The sequence below is a fragment of the Podarcis cretensis genome, assembly GCF_951804945.1.
Source record: "Podarcis cretensis genome assembly, chromosome: 5".
NCBI lineage: Eukaryota > Metazoa > Chordata > Lepidosauria > Squamata > Lacertidae > Podarcis > Podarcis cretensis.
In genome coordinates this window covers 73,033,182-73,054,114 of record NC_137174.1, presented here as the reverse complement: position 1 = coordinate 73,054,114, position 20,933 = coordinate 73,033,182, and the positions used below count along the sequence as shown (strand labels likewise).

At 46.6% G+C, this 20,933-nt stretch overlaps 1 protein-coding gene and 1 long non-coding RNA gene across 2 annotated transcripts in view; one reads left to right on the top strand and one right to left on the bottom strand.

Annotated features, from left to right (window-relative positions):
- LOC307216094 overlaps positions 1 to 20,933 on the bottom strand; it is a 387,485-nt gene that overhangs the window by 51,056 nt on the left and 315,496 nt on the right. The window lies entirely within an intron of this gene.
- The window catches only part of IRS1 (insulin receptor substrate 1), a 57,227-nt gene continuing 50,280 nt past the window's right edge, over positions 13,987 to 20,933 (top strand). Inside the window, 3 exon segments of the mRNA XM_079975843.1 lie at positions 13,987 to 15,914; positions 15,917 to 15,998; positions 16,000 to 19,211. Of these exon segments, the coding sequence (XP_079831969.1) occupies positions 15,575 to 15,914; positions 15,917 to 15,998; positions 16,000 to 19,189 (3,612 nt within the window). The 5' untranslated portion in view covers positions 13,987 to 15,574 and the 3' untranslated portion in view covers positions 19,190 to 19,211.

Here is a 20,933-nt window from a genome sequence, read left to right as displayed (position 1 = left end):
TCAGCAATATGGTATGGTGTAACATCCATAACTGGATTCAGCTAGAAAGTTTGTAGTGGATAGGGTCAATGGAAGGGCAGCTGCTGACATCACATCATGGTCTAGAGGTTCTGACCCTCAATCATAAGCTTTGTAGAATGCAATTCAGCATAACGTTATTGAATTCACCTTTAGATTAAGAAGGGCCTCATTGACATATAATGTTTCACGTGCAAGGTATTAGCTGGGCATCTGCTTAATTTTGCACACTTTGCAGCTAGACCAAACTGTATGTTTGCAATTCAGAGACATTTTTAAGGCCCTTGACAGTTTGAATTTTTCATGAAGTAACATCAAGTGACATTCTCCGTGCAGCTAATTCTTATTCAGGTAGTGTTCTGTTCACATGTATGCCTGCTGGCTCAAGACTCAAGGGTATGAGTTTAAACTGTCCTTTTATCATCTATCACAGTGGTGGCTATCCTTTAGCCCTCTAGAAGTTGCTAGACTACAACTCCTATCTATTCAATAGCGGGGAGTGCCAAGTACTGCCTGGGAATTTTTAGAAACCAAAAATATATTGTGATTTATTTATTATTAGATGGATAGTGTGATTTGTGAATTCGGTCACATCACACCAAAAATTGGGTGAAGTCATGTCAAAGTCATGTTTTGACCGACCACCTTGATTCAAAATGGCACCTGGTGTTCAAACATCTATGAAGGCTGCCTCTCCCATCTTGGGAACCCTCTTGTCAAGTTTGGTGACAATATCTCAAGAGGCAATCAAACCCATGCAAAAAAAATGATGTTTTGGTCCATTATTTTGATTCAAAATGGTGTCCAGCATTCAATTGTAACAAAGTCTGCTGCCTCCACTTGGAAGCCCTTGTACAGGGTTTGACAACAATATCTCAAGTGGCAACCAAACTTGTGACAAAATACAGGTAAAATTATGCTGAAGTGATATTTTGGTCGGCCGTTTTGGATTCAAAATGGCAGCTGGCAGCTCAGCATCAGTGAAAACTGCCACCCCCACATCAGGAACCTTCATGCCAATTTTGGCAATAATATCTTTAGAGATGTCTGAATGCACAGAGAACAAGAAAATCGGCAAACCATTTTCCAAAATATATAGGCTTATATCTCACTTTTCCTCCGAAGAATTCAAGATGGCATACATAGTTTTTCCCTTCCTATTTTCCCCCTCACAACAATCCTGTGAAGTAGGTAGGACTAAGAGACAGTGATGGGCCCAAGATATGGAGGGCACAAGGTTGTCAAAGGCTGCCTTGTCGCAACTTGGCATGAAGGAAGGATCATATTCCTAAGAGAAAGCCTTGTTTATTTTAAAATGCATATGCCAATTTTCTAAATGTGTTGCCTACAGAGATACAATATAATAACAAGTTAAATAAGTAGATAAATAACAATGCAAAACTCACATACAGCTAGGAGCCATAAAACTCTGTAGCTGTAAGATCTGGCTGTTGACATTTGATTTTATTAAGTCAAATCAGTTCCTTAGGAGATACTTTAAAAAGTGATTGACCCAATTAAACATGTTCTAGTTAAGGAACAAATAGGGTGATGATATTTTAAATGCACTGTCGTGGGGCTGGCTCGTCATGTGAAACTTTTCCACAGGAATTGTGTCTCTGACTTGCTTCTGGCTACTAAAGAAGCCAGACATCAGACTCCATTCCCCTTGTGTCTCTTCTTTTTAGCATGCATTAGTAATCACAGTGATTTACAACCCAGGTTCAATCCAACAGTTAATTTAATTCTACTTTTCACCCAACTCTGAATTTGCTTGAGAATTAGGGCAGAATCGCCTGTTACTTAAAGTGCCAATGTCCATAGATTGTGTTTGTGTTGTGCTCCCAAATGGATATACAAGTAAATATACAAATTCACTTATTGAAGATATTTGGGGCAACATGCCTTTGGATGTTATACCAACAAAAGAGGAATCCATGGGGCTGCTTTTCAGCGATATAGTATGTATAGAAGAAATAAGTGGAATAATAATCTGAGATCAATCATGATAAAATTATAAATAATTTTTAATATAATAAAACTGCAGTTAACTCCATTACACTAAGTCAGGCATAGGCAAACTTGGCCCTCCAGATGTTTTGGGACTACAACTTCCATCATCCCTAACCACTGGTCCTGTTAACTAGGGAGGATGGGAATTGTAGTTCCAAAACATCTGGAGGGCCGAGTTTGCCTATGCCTGCACTAAGTGGTGAGCGTACCATGCATATTTGCTGTGCATGAATTTGCAGTGCATAAGTCGAACTTTCTTTAGTGATTTTTCCTTAGTGGAGTTAGTTCGGCAGTCCTTCATGGGAAACCAATTGGCTTATCCTGTGTGAATGAATATCCCTGACCTTTCATGTTACGGAGAGACCACTGCAGTGGACATAAACATGGGACAAGCCCAATGAAGGACACTGCCAGCTGCTTCTTTCTAATTCCAGTGTACTAACATGTCTGGTTAGGGTAGGCATCTTTAGGAACATAGGAAGCTGCCTTAAACTAAGTCAGACTACAGTATATGTCCATCTACCTTAGTATTATCTGTTCTAAGTGGCAGAAGCACTCCAAGGTGTCAGACAGAGGTCTTTTACATAATTTGCCACCTGATCCTTGAGATGCTATGCATAGGTACAAAAGAGCCATGCAGAATCAGACTAAAACCCTATATAGTCCAGCATTCTGTTCTCAAAGTGGCCTATCAGAAGTCTCTGGGAATCTCATACACTGAGAGTTTAGCACATTGGTGCTGCTCAACTAACCAACCAACCAACCAACCAACCAGTGTCATCTTTACTAGTAATCTAGAATTATGTGCTAAAGAGCCCACAGTATGCAACCAGAAAGGATAAAGGATTTGCTGATAGGGCACTCTGAACTCCAAACCAATGTATTGTAGGATTTCACAGTGCTTCAAACATTCCTCAGAGCCTGGAACAGAGATTGTGTCACTAATTGCATTTTTGAGAATTTCATTACTTGACTTGTATATTGACATACAGCTGATGCATCTGCAGTGGTGCAGTTAATCTTAGGCTCTGGACTTCATGGTCTTAGGGATATGGGAGGGAAGGAATCCCCTGTTTTTAAGTGTTACTTTGTTAATTTAAGAAAGTGGAAAATCAGACCTGCTGCATTTTGGCCCCTCCCTTGTTCTGCCAAATGGGGCCTGGACTTTGGCCCTGAAAGTCCTGCGGGTGAGCCATGGCCTGTGGCTGATAGTATGGCTCAGTTGCTCATTGGTGCACTGCCAATGTGAAACTACCAGTAATTGCAAAAAAAGCACCAGTGCAGTAACTGACTCCTTATCTTACCCTTGACTAAATGTACTTTATTCTGGATAAAGGGCATGTCTAGCAAAGGGATAGTTTCTGGTGTTTGCATGATTAGTTGGGTTTTTCCTTCCTCTGACAGGATACCATTTTCAGGGACTGGGGGGGGGAGCAGTGGCATATGCCTGTGCTGCCCAGGGTGGGTGCACTCCCAAGGGGAGTGGGGCGCATACCCGAGGGCGGTGGGGCACGGAGGGTGCCCTCCCAGGTGCGGGATGGTTGCTTGGGTGCACGGAGTGGCGCATGCTCCCTGCAACCAGGGGCGGAGCGAGCCGCCCATGGGAGCAGAACAAGCTGCCAATGGCGGACATTCAGTGCGCTGCCGACCCCCTAGCTGTCAAAACGAAGGGGAAAGGGGGGAAGGCTGCTGGCAAAGTGGCACAGCTCTCCCCCTTCCCCCGATGGCTTGGGGTAGGCTTGGGAGTCACAGGCAGGCGGCACACCAAATTGAGGGGTGGGGGGTAAGATGCGCCGATACCAAGGTAACACAATTACTTTACCTTGCCAGAGTATTAGCCTTGTCGCATAAAACAAGGCCATAGATTTTTTTGCATTTCTTCTTGACTGTTTTGCTGTACTAGGAGTGTGTCAATGTGATATTTGCTGAGAGAGTAGGGGAACTGTCCTCTTCTGCCCTACTTTCATTGTTTGTCATGCTCAAGGCTCTGGAGACTCTGCCTGGAGACTAGGTTTCATACCCCTTGCCTTCTGCTATGCTACTGTGGTAGAGAAACAAACTTGAGCATGAACAAGTGGTGATTTTTTGTACAACGATGACCAAATGGGATTTATCTGTACCAGGCAGAGGGCAGTGCTATGCCTGCAAATAGACAATATCAGAAATCTTGTCTTCTGTGTCTGCAGCCATTGACTTATTACAGGGATGAGGAACCTGTGGTCCTTCACATGCTGTTAGACTCCCATCAGCTCCAACCAGCATGGCCAATGGCCAGAGAAAATGAGAGCTGTGATCAAACAATGTCTGGAGGACCACAGATTACTGACCCCTGACTTACGAGATCTGATCTCCATACTGCATCTCAGTATCATCCACCATGGTGCAATAAAATGGAAGTAGAAAGTTCACTGTTGTTTGAAAAGGGAATTATGGGATTCCAAGCTATTCATTTCTAAAAAATTTTTTTGCGTAATATATTACAAAACAATATAAATACAGAAATTGAAAATGAAAAATTTAACCCCCCCCCTCGAGAGCTGAAGTCTGCTACTAAATCTGAAGCCCATTCAAGTCCATATCATATATCCAGATTCCAGAAGTCGTAGCCTGGTCCTACAGCAGTCTTCATATTTTGGCTACCATTTTAAAGGTTTATCTTTATGGTTACGCCATTTTATATAAAGTGATTAGATTCTTTTTTATCATGTGGTATAGAAATCTTGTTAAATAAAAGAAAATAAATAAAAAAGGCTTTATGGGTTAAAACCAGTATCTTGAAATGGCCCTGGAAACATACACAGTTGTACCTTGGAAGTTGAACGGAATCCGTTCCGGAAGTCCATTCGACTTTCAAAACGTTCAAAAACCAAAGTGCGGTTTCTGACTGGCTGCAGGAGCTTCCTGCAGCCAAGCAGAAGCTGCGGAAGCCCCTTCGGATGTTCGGCTTCCAAAAATAGTTCGAAAACCAGAACAGTCGCTTCAGGATTTGTCACGTTCAGGAGCCAAAACATTCAGGAACTAAGCTGTTTGACTCCCAAGGTACCACTGTAGGTCGCTAGTGTAGCTGTGTTAATAAATAATAAAATGAATATAAGAATAAGCCACATATTCTTACTAAATTATCCTTATTTAGCTGTATCTTTTTGCTTCCAGCTGTGACTGCTTGAACAATCCTAAAGAGTTCTCGCCTTCTACTCCCTTTCTTCAAGCCATCAGATTAGTGCAATATGCCTGGTGTATAAAAACATATCTCCCCAGCATGATGCAGCCCTTGGGCCATACCTCCTCTGGTGCTTTCATTTCCATCTATTTCTGGACACTACTATATTTTTATTAGGAAAACACCAGGCATGTCTGCTCTCTTGTCGTTGCTCAAGAATTCCTGGTGAACAGTCAGTGTTTACAGTCCCAAATTAATGCTGCTCAATACATTGGACAGATGATTCTGTATTGCACGTGGCTGGGCATTGTGACTACAAAGGCTATTGCCTGTATCAGCAAGAATAATATATGAGGAAGCGTTTATTTTTCATGAAGTGGCTATGCGAGGAAGCGATAAAGATAATTGCCGCAGGACTTCAGGGGCTATCAGCTTGGTTGTTATCCAACAATAATTTGTAGTGTGCAGTTGAAATAACAGTACATCAATGGGAAATCTGGGTTTCTCAATGGGGATGCATTTTAATTTTTTTAAAACTATTTTTACTCTGCTCATCAGTTGAAAAATACTTCCAGACGGCTGGTGACAATCAATAATAAGGCAGTCCCTGTCCTCAGGTTTATAATCCCAAAGGGAAAGTGATTGAGAAGGAGAAGGGGCAGGAGGAAGAGAAGCAAACTCAGGTGCTACTTTTTCATTATAAAGTTCTTTCAAGTACTTTTTCCAGCTAGGGTGAGGTGGGCAAAGCAAGCTCCATGCAGCTGCTTCCTCTCTTGTTGATAGATAGGGCCAGGCTCTTGTCAATATGTTTTTCCTGGGAGAGAAGGGGAACGGCTGCCCAGTGGTCCTTGGTTCCCTGGTCAAAGCCAGAGGCCAAAGTGCCTCTGCAGTCTCAGGAAAATCCAGAGAAGAAAGGAAAGTAAAACAAGGGAAGAAGTATGGAAGGGAGGGAGTAATACATTACCCATAGGTATCATCAGTAGAATTTTTCAAAAAAGATACACTCTGTATATTACTGTGTTGTTATGCTTGCAATGCTGGTTAAGTGGACTGCAATTACCAGTTTGACCTATGGAGACGGATACAAGGCAGGTTTGTATTCGGCTACTAATCTTGGCCCCTTCATATGGTTTTCCCAGTAGTGATGTATGGAAGTGAGAGCTGGACCATAAAGAAGGCTGATCGCCAAAGAATTGATGCTTTTGAATTATGATGCTGGAGGAGACTCTTGAGAGTCCCATGGACTGCAAGAAGATCAAACCTATCCATTCTGAAGGAATTCAACCCTGAGTGCTCACTGGAAGGACAGATCGTGAAGCTGAGGCTCCAATACTTTGGCCACCTCATGAGAAGAGAAGACTCCCTGGAAAAGACCCTGATGTTGGGAAAGATTGAGGGCACAAGGAGACGGGGATGACAGAGGACGAGATGGCTGGGCAGTGTTCTCGAAGCTACCAGCATGAGTTTGACCAAACTGCGGGAGGCAGTGGAAGACAGGAGTGCCTGGCGTGCTCTGGTCCATGGGGTCACAAAGAGTCGGGCACGACTAAACAACAACAACAACTAATCTTGGGCTTGGATGTGTCATTCATTCTGCTTCTGCAATCCACATTCACAGATACTAAATTCAGTAAATACATTTTGAATTTTGAGAGTAATGTGGGTGCCAGTTTTGTTTGGGCTGCCATAAGACTATGGCATAATACAAAATGGCTGTCATAGGGGCATGACAGTACTGCCATTTATGCTTGTCTCTCCCCCCCCCCCCCGATTACTTCATGCTTACCGTGGGAAGTCAGCTATGTCCTGCTGGGCCTGATTGTGAAAACACAGCTGTTAAAAACACCCCCCCTCCCGTTTTCTCCAATGCCAAAGCTAAACCAAAGCCTTGGCTGCCAACCTATATCCACTTGCGTGGGTGAAAGCCCCATTAAACACAAATAGAGTTACTTCTAAGTAGACATATATATCGTCATACCGTAAGTTAACTACACAGTGAATTCTTAGTGATTGACTTGCATTAGGTGCTGTAGAGTAGGAGACATGCTTAAGCCTCTTTACAAAGTTTTCACATTTTGCATTTACCCTTTGGAGAGGTGATTGTTTAACATCTACCTGCACTTACAGAGTAGTTGCAGTTGCAGAAATTAATTCTTGATCTCAGATAAACTCACCACAGGAAAAAAATGTATTCTTGTTGCTAGCACAAAAGAAAGAATGCTAAGGACTACTGGAAAACAGCAGTCATTTGGGACCCGCAGGGTGTCCTGGTGTCCAGACTTATCAGTCACAGCTTTGACATTACTCATTGGCTAATAACACTTACAGACAGGAGCAGTTAGGCTGACTCGTTTCATAGAAATCACTTAGAAGAGTACTTGCACATTATGCCCCATCTCTTTCTTTCTAGAAGGGCTAAAGACTTAAAAGTTAGCTCAGAGTCTGAAGCAGGGGCAGTAATGAAGGTGGACTCAGTGGGTCTTACCCCCAAAAGTAAGCGAGTTTCAAAGCTCTTTCTGCACCAGGAAAACCCTGAGCAAAAAGTGCTTTTAAGCTCTGTGCCATGCATTTAATTTCTGTGATTACAACAGGCTGGCCTTCAACAATGCAAAGTTGAAATTGCACGTTGTGAGTCACCTGTACATATCTCTTTGGACAAAATGCATTTAAGAAATATGACTGGCCTACAGATGGCAGCATTGAGCAATGTATTTTCCTTTACAGTATTGGATTGTTGCACAGCAGTGCTGCTTCTTAAATACTGCAACTAAAATAAAAATTAAAAATTAAAAAATTGTCCAGTAGCACCTTAGAGACCAACTAAGTAGAAATAAAAGTTTGCATTCTTCAAAATGCTAATCATGTTGCACGTTTAATTTAATTTAGTATACTGCATAAATATTTTTGCGACATACAGGTGATAGTACATTAGGAAAATAATTAGGCTAAAGGGAGGGGGAGTTTCACAAAAAAATTAAAGGTATAAAAAAACCTTCCCATTCAGCGTTTTTCTCCCCACTGCAAGAGACAGTAAAGTTTTGCAGCAGCATCCCTTCTCTTCTCAAGTCAGTTTGCAAGTACTTGTCAGTTTTTAGAGGAAGCAACAGATCTGCAGTATTCTCTTTCCCTCCAGATATTTAGCAAACTCATTGCCAAATGTGGGGGAGGCTTTGCGCTATGGATTGCTTCCTTTAAACTAGCAAAAGGGGTGATTTACAGCATGAACCTTTTCCTTTCTTGGCAAATTGACAAAGATAAGAGAGGGTTGCTCATAAAGTACATTGCCACCACAGATCATTTCTTTTAAACTGTCCATTTGGAAGTACCTAATCTATCTAGTCTATTTTCTCTTCCCATATACAGTGGACGCTCGGGTTGCAAACGTGATCCGTGAGGGATGCACGTTCGCAACCCCAGTGTTCGCAGCCCATGTCTGCACATGCATGGGTTGTGATTCGGCGCTTCTGCGCAAAGCGCGATTTAGTGCTTCTGCACATGCGTGATGCCGAAACCCGGAAGTAACCCATTCCAGTACTTCTGGATTTCAGCGGTCCGCAACCTGAAAAAAATGCAACCTGAGGTATGACTGTACCAACTTAGTACAGATACCTATGAAGACTTTGTGGCTTTTAACAAGCCAGCTTTCCCCTCCTACTTTGCTTTACATATTTTGTGACACTACTGTAATTGGTTGGCCTAATTAAGGTACCATCCTACTATGGGTTTTTATTTCTTTTTATTCTTTTGTGCCGAAATGATTATGCTTTTCTGATTTGATAGGATCACCCATGTGACCATCCAAAGAAGCATTGCCCTCAATTACCGGTAGCTACATTTGATGTAAGAAGTGTTGTCGCATTCATGACAAAATCCCTGATTGGCTGGGATCACTCCAGGAAGGAGCTATGGAGGCAGTGGGGATGGGAGACAATGGATGTGAACAGTGCTGGAAAATATAAAAGCAAGAGTTCTGAAGGGAACAATTAACCCTCTCAAAAGCAAAATGCTCATTCTGAAAATGTTCATGGGCAACAATTTAGCAAATCCTTGAAAGTAACAAAGAGAAGCCCAGCAACTGCAGAAATGACATGTCTCCAACTCTCCAGTCATCAATAAAACTCCAAACTCAAGCATTATCATGATGAATAGAGAGGAGATAGATAATTCCTGTATCTAGTTCTATGAAACAAAGGCTATAAATTCAGAACTGAATAAGCAATACAGATTTGCAGATTGCAGAAGTATTCAAAGGACAATTCTCAAATGACTTGTACTAGTAAGCTAAGAAGCAGGATACGGGGCTGGGATGTCATCCATACAGAAGAGCTCTGGTCTAGCAAATGTTAGTTAAAAGTGATTGAAAGCGGTATAAGAAATTACTTGTGGTTACCTTGAGTTCCACTGCTTCCAACAGGTTGTACAGGCAAGTCCTGTGCACAGTTAGTTCCATTAAGATAAATGTGCATAGGTTTGTAGTAAGTTGTGGTTAGGGAAGCAATCCCAAGTATGCTTATCAGTAAATTCGTCCCATTGAAATTACTACATAAGAACATAGGAAACTGCCTTATACCGAGTCAGACCATTGGTCTATTTAGCTCAGTACTGTCTATACTGGCTAGCAATGGCTCTCCAGTATGACCCCCAGTCAGACTGGGGTCTCTCCCAGCCCAGCCTCAAGATACCAAGGATTGAACGTGGAGCCTTCTGCATGCAAAGCAGTTGCTCTGCTGCTGAGCTATAACCATTTCTCAATTCACTTTCATGTAAATATGCTTAAGATCAGACTACAAGTAAACCAGTTTAACACCACGATGTGCTTAGGATCAGGAAGTTAACCTTCAAGCCGCAATGCTAAGCAGTGGGCAACCTGAATGTAATGCATAATTAAGATCACATGGGTTCCAGATTTTGACTTTCCTTGTCTGAAAGATGGTTTGCCTATTATTTAGTACTGCTTAATATTCAATGCATTTTCTAACTTTCAGAATCAAAGATCCCTCAATAATGACCGACAAAATCATATAATGCAGATATATAAGAATCAGGGCTTGTTTTTCATCCGGAACTTGTCGGAACTCAGTTTTGGCACCTCTCAGATGGGCTATAAATTGCCATTCTAAGAGAACAAGGGAAGTGTTCATGGTGCTTTCCTGCACCAATTTTTCTAGAAAAATAGCACTGATAAGAATTAAATCTAAATCTGTGTGTATTTCATAAAAGACAACTCCAGTTATATTTACTTTACAGTGTTTGTAAAAAGTCCAAGTCGTTTGCAATAATAAAATCAGATTTGTAGGCATATGACCTTTCCCTCTTTTAAGCTATTCAGCTTTAACTTGTTGTTGATGGTTCAAAATGAACCCATGATGATGATATCATCGCAACTCCACTGAATAGCTGAAGGTGGCATGCATGGTCCCCCACCCTCTTCACTTCATTCTCACAACCCTGAGAGACAGTGACTGACCCAAGGCCACACAGTGCACTTTATGGCTATGTGGGGATTTGAATCCTAGTCTCCAAGGTCATAGGCCAACACTCTAACCACCACATCTCAGCATTGTTCCTTCTCTTCTTGGGGATATTTTTCTCTGTGTGTATTCTTTCTGTTTGCCTGCCTTTAACTGGGAGAAGCCGAAATATTCATAAAGTGAACTAGAATGACAACATTAATGTATGGGAAAGCTGCATAGATGATATACAAATATAGAGTTAGTAGAATAACCACAATGTCTGTTAGATTCTATGGTTTAATTGAGGTTGTAGTTGAAGGTTTTAAAAAGTATACATATTTGACTAGAGTATGGCAGTGTTACTCCACTCCTAAAACTCATTTACTTGGAAACAAGTCCTATTCATTTTTTAAAAAATATTTTTAAACAAGAATGCTGAGGATGATAGCCTTAGAATGGGTACTTTTTCTAATTTTCTTAATAATGTAATTTGAGGCTTAGTATTAAATGGCATCAACATCATATTCTTTATTCAGTAGTGCAGCTGTAGTTTAAACAAATGTACAGGTGTATCCATTGTCCATGATTGTTAAAGCAATTTTTCTAAACAATTATCTATGACAGCAAGTTTAATTTGCAGTTTACTTGAAACTGGCAATAAAATGCTGGGCTCAGACTACCTCATTCATCCAGGTGACACAGTGGTTATGATACCAGTGTCATCACCAAACCAATGCTTTAATTGTAGGCTGAGTTCATGTGACTCAGAGTATAGGAACATTAAAACTTTGTAATAGAAAAGGTGTTATTGGTTTCATGTTCATTGTTTAATACTCAGAAGGCTTCATAAAACTTTAAACAATGATAATAGCAAGAACAAAGAGTGGGCATCCTAACAGCCTGCACATTCATATTCCTGCTGAGTTGTTTCAGTGATTACCAGATTAAGTAAATTTAGAGATAAAATTGGATGTCTACACCACACATTCATTACCATTGGGTAGCCTCATTATTGCCTGGAAGAATACATATGATCAGCACTTTTCAGTTTTGATCAAATAATTCCAAGTATCAGCTGCTAGCCCATAAGAATATGAGGTGAGTCCTACTGGATCAGATCCAAGGCCAATATCTAGTCCCGTATCCTGTTCCCCACTGTAGTCAATTAAATGCTTATGGGAAACCTACAAACAGGAAAGGAACATCATTGCACTCTTCTGCTTTTGCTCTGCTGGAGGTATTTATAATGACTAATAGTCATTAATTGCCTTATCCTCCACAAAATTCCCTAATCCCCTTTTAAAAGTAAAGGGACCCCTGACCATTAGGTCCAGTCATGACCGACTCTAGGGTTGCGGCGCTCATCTCGCTTTATTGGCCAAGGGAGCCAGTGTACAGTCATTGGCCAAGGGAGCCAGTGTACAGTCATGTGGCCAGCATGACTAAGCCGCTTCTGGCGAACCAGAGCAGTGCACGGAAACGCTGTTTACCTTCCCGCCGGAGTGGTACCTATTTATCTACTTGCACTTTGACGTGCTTTCAAACTGCTAGGTTGGCAGGAGCAGGGACCGAGCAACGGGAGCTCATGCTGTTGTGGGGATTTGAACCGCCGACCTTCTGATCGGCAAGTTCTAGGCTCTGTGGTTTAACCTACAGTGCCACCCGCGTCCCCTTTTAAAGATGTCTAAATGAGAAGCCACACCACACTGTTTTGTAAATGAATTCCAAACTTTTACTATCTAATGTGTGGAGAAGTACTTTGGTTGGTTACAAGTCTTACACCATTGAGCTTCACTGGATGACCCCGGGTTCTGGTATTAGGAACGGCAGAAAAAGAAAGAAACCACCCCTGTTCAGAATATGTATGATTTCATGTCCCCACTTATTCACCGCCCCCTCCCCAAAAGCCCCGAACACTGTGAGCTTTCGTGTTAGGGAATTTTTTTAATCACCTGATCATGTTGATTGCCCTTTTCTGCATCTCTTTCCAGCACTACAACAACCTCTTTGTGGCGACCAGATGCCTGTTACAGAATGCATCTTTCTTCTTTGGCGATCACTTGTAGCCAAGTAAGATTGTCTTCCATAAACACGGTTTTAACAATGAGTCTGTAAGTGGCTGTGGAGGCCAATTCTGGATCCACACGCCCTTCCACAGTGGGGACATTGGTTTCCGGACGGGAGTTGATCACAGAATGCATATTGTATGAGTGTTTCATCGTTGCAAACATTGCACACTTTCTCTGAACATACTTCTGGATAGATCTGTCCATGGGGTTGTCTAATCCCCTTTTAGCCATGTAAACAAAGGGTGGAAAGGGATGGGAACATAGAAAAGGGATGGGAACATAGGGGGAAAAAAGTAATCAATTTCTGTGTCATTTCTTGGGCTATTCAGATTTCAGTATGTGTGACCCCCAAAGTGGGAGCACGACTTCTTCTTATCCTCTGGTTAATATTTTGCCCACCCCTCTTCTTATAGTCATGTTTTCTGGTCACCTCCTCAGGAGTAATTGCTGGAAAACGGCTCCTGAACCTATATATGGGGCACCTGTGGCCCATCAGACATTTTTGTTGGACTACAGCTCCCATCAGCCCCCAACAGCAGAGCCAATTGCCAGGGATGATGGGAGTTGCAGTTCAACGACACCTGGTGGGCCACAAGTTCCCCTATCCTCGACCTTTTTTTTCTTTTTTTTGGAAATTAAAGATCCATGACATTCAATGGGACTTTCTTCCATGTAAACGTGTAAGGATTGGGGTACCTGAATCCTAGGTTGACAAGCGGAAACGGGAAGGGAGGGAAAACAGGAGCAATTCGTGGCGACTGGGGGAAATATTAATTATTCCGCAAAGCGCTGCAAATCGTGACTTTTTTTTTCTTTTTAATCCTAATTTAAATAATTAGGGGGTTATGGGATGAATAAACCCATCACGGCGCCCGCCTTTGCTTCAATCACGGCGGCGGCAAGGCAAAGCGAGACCTGCAACCCCCTCGTTTTATAAATATCACGCCAGTGAATGGCGTCTACTCTTTCTCTCCCTCGTGTGTGGGGGGGGGGGGGGGGAGAAGGCGCGAGCTCGCTCCCGCGCGCGCACACACACATATTATACATAACAAACTACTACGCCGCGCTTCTCAACCAAGCCTGGGTTTGCCTCCCCGTCTGGCTCTCTCCACACAACCCTTAGGAGGCCCAAAGAAGGACAGGCAGGTGCTCCAATAGGAAAGCGACCCCCCGCGGAGGCTCCGGACGCGATCAGCGCCTAAAGGTAAGCGCTCTGGCTGCGGTGCTGAATGAAAAAGCCGCCGCCGCCGCCGCCGCCGCCGCGGCAGGCATGGGAGCGGGAAGGCGGGCTTGGAATGCCGCGCTAACTAAGCTAGGCTGCGCGTGGGCGCTTATTTCCACCCCGCTCCCTCCCACCTCGCCCTGCTCTCCCGCGCTCTTGCTGCTGCTGCTGCGGCGGCTGGGGCTGGAGATGGGGATGGTCCGCGCACTGGCGCCATCACGTGTTTTTCTCCTAGGAGTGAGACGGAGTGTCGGCGGCGGCTGGAGGGGGCTGGACTCATAATAAACACAGACGGCAGCCGCTTGTTTTGGTTCGCCGGGGCTCTTCGGGAAAGTCCGCGGAGCTGCAGCTACTGCAGGCGCCGCCGCAAGCGGCAGCAGCCCGAGGAGGGAGAGGGAGAGACAGCCAGCGAGCAAAGCAAAGCAAGTCCGGCGGCTGCTGTTCCCCCCCCTCGCTCGCCTCCTTCATCCTGGGGCGCACGAGGAGGAAGAGGACGTAGCGGTGGTGCAGGAGGGAGACGGATTCTGCCGCCGCCGCCGCCGCCGCCGCCGCTGCTGCGAGTGCCCTCCGAGACTTTCCCGACTGGAATGAAGAAGAGGCGGAGGAGGTGGAAGCAGGAGCCGCCGCCGCCGCCGCCGCCGCCGCCGCCGCGAGGATGTTCCTCCTCCTTCTCCTCCGCTCGGGCAGCTTCCCCTCCTCGCCTTCTCCTTCCCGGCTCTCGCCCCTGCAGCCGCCTGCCCGCGTTTTGTGTCGAAATGGCACTTTCTCGCCCTAACCAGACGGGACTGAATGGGGCCGCCAGTCTTCTCCTGCACAAGCTGAAGAAGCTGCAGTCTCAGCGGCGCTGATTTCCCCCGGATATTTTGTTTGTTTGGGTTCTTTTCGACGCGCCCCCCCCCCGCCCAATCTCTCTCTCTCCCGCGAAGGATATTTTGACTGACATTTTTTTGGCGGGGAAGAAAAACAAGGTGGTTGGCGTGGTGTTTTGACTGACTGTTGTTGTTTCTTGGCTTTCGGAAAGAAGGGTTGCCTGCGTTCGCGACGAAGACTTTCCTCCCTTCTCTTATTTTTTTTTTTTGCAAAAGCAAATCTTCCCTTCCCAACGCGAGAGGATATTTAATCGGCATCTGAAATTCGCTCCTTGCTGAGGGGTAACTTGAGAAGGGGAGGGGGCTGTTTGTTTGGGAGGGAAGCGACGGGGGAACCCCATCCTGCTCCCGTCGCTGGAGGAATTTCCACCCCTCACGGATGAAATTATGCACTTCTCCCCTTTCCCGGCGGCTGCTCGGACGAGACTTTCCTGGACTGGATTTTTGAAAGCCACGTTTCTCCTGCGAAGGGTGATTTGGAAATAAAAACAGCAACCCAAACTCTGCTCCTGGAGCTGGAAGGACGCTGAACAGCTGCTCTCTTGCCTGCTACTCTCTTCCTATCCCCTTTTGGAAGGGGGGGGGTTTGCAGTGCTATTTTGCTGGGGTTTTGTTTTGTTTGGTTGCTGCTGCTGCAAGAATTGGATTTTGGGCTGCTCCGTTAGTTCTCTTTTGTTGTTGTTGTTGTTGCTTTGTTTCCCCCTCTGCTGTTTTGGAAGCTGCCCCTTTGCAGTAGGAGAGCTGCTCTGCCACCTCTCTCCCCTTCCAGCATGGCGAGCCCCACGGATAATAACGAGGGCTTCTTCTCAGATGTCAGGAAGGTGGGTTACTTGCGCAAACCCAAGAGCATGCACAAGCGCTTCTTCGTGCTGAGGGCAGCCAGCGAGTCCGGACCCGCCCGGCTGGAGTACTATGAAAATGAAAAGAAGTGGAGGCACAAGTCGGGGGGTCCCAAGCGCTCTATCCCGCTGGAGAGCTGCTTCAACATCAACAAGAGGGCAGACTCCAAAAATAAGTACCTTGTGGCGCTCTACACTAAGGATGAACACTTTGCCATTGCTGCTGACAGCGAGCCTGAGCAGGAGAGTTGGTACCAGGCTCTGCTACAACTGCACAACCGGGCCAAGAGCCATCAGCACCACCACCACCACCATCACCACCACCACCACCACTACCATGGGGATGTCACCATGGGTGGTGGAAGCATTGGGATGGGAGAGGCAGGGGAGGACACCTACGGTGATATGGCTCCTGGCCCAGCATTCAAGGAAGTTTGGCAGGTGATCTTGAAACCCAAGGGCCTGGGCCAGACTAAGAATCTGATCGGCATCTACCGCCTGTGCCTAACCAACAAGACCATCAGCTTCGTCAAGCTGAACTCTGACGCGGCAGCCGTGGTGCTGCAGCTGCTCAACATCCGGCGGTGTGGCCACTCGGAGAACTTCTTTTTCATTGAGGTGGGGCGTTCTGCGGTCACCGGACCAGGTGAGTTCTGGATGCAAGTAGATGACTCGGTAGTAGCCCAGAACATGCATGAGACCATCTTGGAGGCTATGCGGGCCATGAGCGAGGAGTTCCGCCCCCGTAGCAAAAGCCAGTCCTCCTCCAACTGCTCCAACCCTATATCGGTGCCTCTCCGCAGTAGGCACCATGTCAACAACCCCCCGCCCAGCCAGGTGGGCCTCAGCCGTAGGTCCAGGACTGAGAGCGTGACAGCTACCTCTCCTGCTGGCAGTGGTGTGGGAGGAGGGACAGGGGGCAAGCCCAACTCTTTCCGTGTCAGAGCCTCCAGTGATGGAGAAGGTACCATGTCCAGGCCAGCTTCGGTGGACGGGAGCCCAGTTAGCCCAAGCGCCAACCGGACCCACTCACACAGGCACCGCGGCAGCTCTAGGCTCCACCCCCCTCTCAACCACAGCCGCTCCATCCCAATGCCTTCCTCACGCTGCTCCCCTTCTGCTACGAGCCCGGTCAGCCTGTCGTCCAGCAGCACAAGCGGCCACGGCTCCACCTCGGACTGCCTCTTCCCACGTCGCTCCAGCGCTTCGGTCTCTGGCTCCCCCAGCGATGGGGGCTTCATCTCGTCCGACGAGTATGGATCCAGTCCCTGTGACTTCCGCAGCTCCTTCCGCAGCGTGACCCCTGATTCTCTAGGACACACCCCACCTGCCCGGGGAGACGAGGAGCTCAGCAACTACATATGCATGGGAGGGAAGGCTGCTTCGTCCTGCTGCAGCATCACAGCTCCTAATGGTCATTTCACCCCCCGCACTTGCCACCTTCAACAACAGCAGACCCGCTGCCCTGCTGCCCCCTGCTGCCCCCGGCTTGGCGGTGAGGATGTGGGTGATCCGGAGAAAGGCTTCAGGAAAAGGACTCATTCAGCTGGTACCTCCCCTACCATCTCCCACCAGAAGACTCCCTCGCAGTCTTCAGTGGCCTCCATTGAGGAATATACTGAGATGCTCCCCTCTTATTCCTGTGGCGGCAGCAGGCTCTCCTCCTATCGACATTCTGCCTTTGTACCAACCCATTCTTACCCTGAGGAGTGTCTAGAGATGCACCAGGTGGAGGGCAACCACCACCGGACCAACTCTACCCCACACACTGATGATGGCTACATGCCAATGTTGCCAGGAGTGGCCCCAGTCCCCAATGGTGGTAGTACTCCCAAAGGTGGTGATTATATGCCCATGAGCCCTAAGAGTGTGTCTGCCCCACAGCAGATTATCAACCCTGGGAGAGGAGGCCGTCATGTACAGGCCACGGTGGACTCCAATGGTTACATGATGATGTCTCCCAGCGGCAGCTGCTCTCCAGACAGTGGTTCTGCTGCCTACAGCAAATTATGGATGAATGGGACTAGCCACCACCCCAAGCTCTCTGTGGAGAGCAATGAGGGGAAGCTGCTGAGTGGTGGGAGTGATTATATCAACATGTCTCCAGCCAGTGGATCTGCTACCAGCACCCCTCCAGATTGCTACTTCGCCAGCTCAGGACCTCCAGGCCCAGAAGAGCCATCTGTGCAAGGACCCACCCGGTCCCACCACAAGCCCATCTACTCCTACTTCTCCCTGCCACGTTCCTTCAAGCACATGCAACGCAGGACAGGCGAAGAGGGAAATGCCCAGATGCGGATGTCCTTCAGCTCCGGCCGCTTGCTCTACGCTGCTGCCGAGGACTCCTCCTCCTCCACTAGTAGCGACAGCCTTGGTGGCCCTGGGGGACAGGAGGGTGTGGGGTATGCCCTTCCCACGCAGACACAGCCATTGCAGCCTGCTCCTTCTTGTACTGCGGACGCGGCTGTGCGGACCAAGAGCCGCTTGGCCAGGCCTACCCGGCTGTCCTTGGATGGCCCAAAGGCCAGCACTCTGCCTCGGGCTCGGGAACAGCTCCCAGAGCCCAAAAGCCCTGGTGAGTATGTGAACATTGAGTTCAAGCAACCAGCCTTCCCGTCGCCTTTGCCCCACGGAGACGCTGGCTCCAGCTCAGAGGAGTATATGAATATGGATTGGGGGGCAGCTTGCCCAGCTACCTTGGCATCCATGCAGCCAAGCCGGGCCGGGGCAGCTCCCTCCGGTGGCCGAGACTATATGAGCATGCAACTGGGGAACGGGGGGCAGTATGTAGTGTGTGCCCACACCCCCTCGCCTCCCCCTCCAGCCCTCCTACTCAGCTACGCTGACATGAGGATGGGTCGCGGCAGGCCGGAGAAAAGCCCCCCGCCTGTGGGGCTGCCTTCTCAACACCCCCAGGCGCAGCCGGGGGAGCTGCCGGCCGTCCTGCCCCACTCCTGCTCCTCGTCCATGATGGGGCCTCCGGGGATGAGCAGCGCCTTCACGCACGTCAGCCTGAGCCCTAGCCGCAGCAGCCAGAGTGCCAAAGTGATCCGCGCTGACCCGCAGGGAGGCCGGCGCCGCCACAGCTCCGAGACGTTTGCTTCCTCAACCACGCCTGGTGGTGGCCTTGGGGCCTCAGCCCTGCCCCACGGACCAGGAGGAGGCTCTGAAGACGCCAAGCGCCACAGCTCAGCCTCCTTCGAAAATGTCTGGCTCAAGCCTGCATCTGGGGAGGCAGGGGCCTTCTCCGGCCTTGGCACAGCGGCGTTCAGGAGGGAGCAGGCAGCTGGCGGGGCTGGGGGTGGCGTGGAGAATGGGCTCAATTACATCGACCTGGACTTAGTGAAGGATTTTAATCACCGCCAGCATCATCACCATCACCACCCCCACCCTCAGGAGAGCGCTTCTCTGCTAGGGGTCAAGCAGCTGACACAGCAGCATCAGCCACCTAAATCTCCTAATCAGCCTTGTGGGAGTAGCCACTTGGGTGATGAATTAAGTGCATATGCCAGCATCAGCTTCCACAAGCGGGAGGACATCCAGTAGCTGGGCAAGAGCCAGAGACAAGGTGAGCATGTCGTGAGCTAATGGTTGGTTCATAGAGGTGGGGTGGGGAAACTGCTTTGGACTATTGCAAATAAGATGACTTGAATTGGTACCCCCAGTAAGCCCTTCAATGAACATGCTCTTAGCTTGGGCATGGGTTAAGGTCACATTTTGTTAGTTGGTTTAAATTATGTAATCATTAATAGATCTGACCGTTATGCCATCTACTTGTGCACTGCATCTAGTCCCCTATTTTGCCCCTGGTCACCCCTACATACCGTGTGTGTGTGTGTGTGTGTGTGTGTGTGTGTAGAGCTCCTCAGTTTACTGGTGAGTTAGAACCGGAACAAGTCTGTTTTAAAGGACGGGTGGTCAGGGCATACAAATCCCATTAATTCTGGTTAAGGAGGGTTAGGTCTGCTATATTGCTCTGTTTATGGTCATAATATAAACATTTGTCAAGGAAACAAAGTCCTATGAAAGGATTGTTAATAGGGAAAGGAGGAAGTCACTGCTACTAGATAGCAAACATGAGATGAAATCTCAGGCTATGTTTGGTTTTGAAGCCTGGTTAATACTGGTTAATATATCTCAATCAAACAAAATCTGTCTTGCTTTGTGTTTTGCTATGTAATATCCCTTTCTAATATCCTTTCTAATGGCATTTGATCTGGAAATCGGGGCAGTTGCACAAAGGGGGGGGGGGAATCATTGCAAAAATGTTGCAGCTGTTTAAAACCCTGATAGTGGGATATTAAATGGGTTTCTTTGTTTCTCATTTGCTTTTGTACCTTTAGAAACAATATATCATATAATATAGCACTCCCAAAGCATAATCTTTACGTGTAGACACCATTGTTATTGTTATTATTATTGTTGCTACTACATTATACTTTTCTCTATGAAATCCCCTAATCCACTTTTGGCTGAGGCTCTGAGAAGTGTCTTTGTGAATATTCTGCTGTCCTACTTGTTTAACCTTCAGAAAACTGCCGTCTAAAAGAAAGGAATCCCGTGTTTGTGTGTGCCTGAGCAAGTGTGCATGCTGCATATGAGAAAGAGGTGTGGTCTTTAACTTAGGGCATGAGAGCTGGAATTGGAAACCTCTGCAGTCTAATCCTGAATGAGCCAGTGACAAGTTTTGTGGCTCCGGGCAAGTTTTCCTATGCGTAGAATATGTGTAGTAATACTTACCTCAATGGGTTGCTATGGGGATTAATTACCAGTAGATGATGTTTGCAAAGCACAGTGTATATGAAACAAAAGGCACACTAACTTAGAATATGCTTGATGTTGTTGAGAAAGCTTTCCTGCTGCTGTGTTGCGCTGAGCAAAAGTAGATGAATGAGCAGTTCTTAAATAGTAAATTAAGCAGAATTTCCATAAACTTTCTGCATTTAAATTATGGTGATGAGTGAAGTAGCAAAGAGAATGTTTTAGATTTGTTTATGGTCCCATGAGTCTGCACAAGGAAGCATAATAAAATAATGAGATGCTTTATCACCGCTGTAGGTTTTCCAGGGTGTGTGTACTGCTGATACGAATATGGCTGCCACTCTTACAGTGTTTCTTCCACTCATTATGCTTGTCAAAATCTTGATGTTCTGCAGTTATGGTTCTGCCCTGAGCTTTGTATTATCACACTCCTCCTGATCTGACCTCTTCCTACTACCCCCGTTATCTTTGATCCATGGCAATTACTGGTGAGACGTAGGAAATGTTTGTACTGGCACAGATGGAGGCA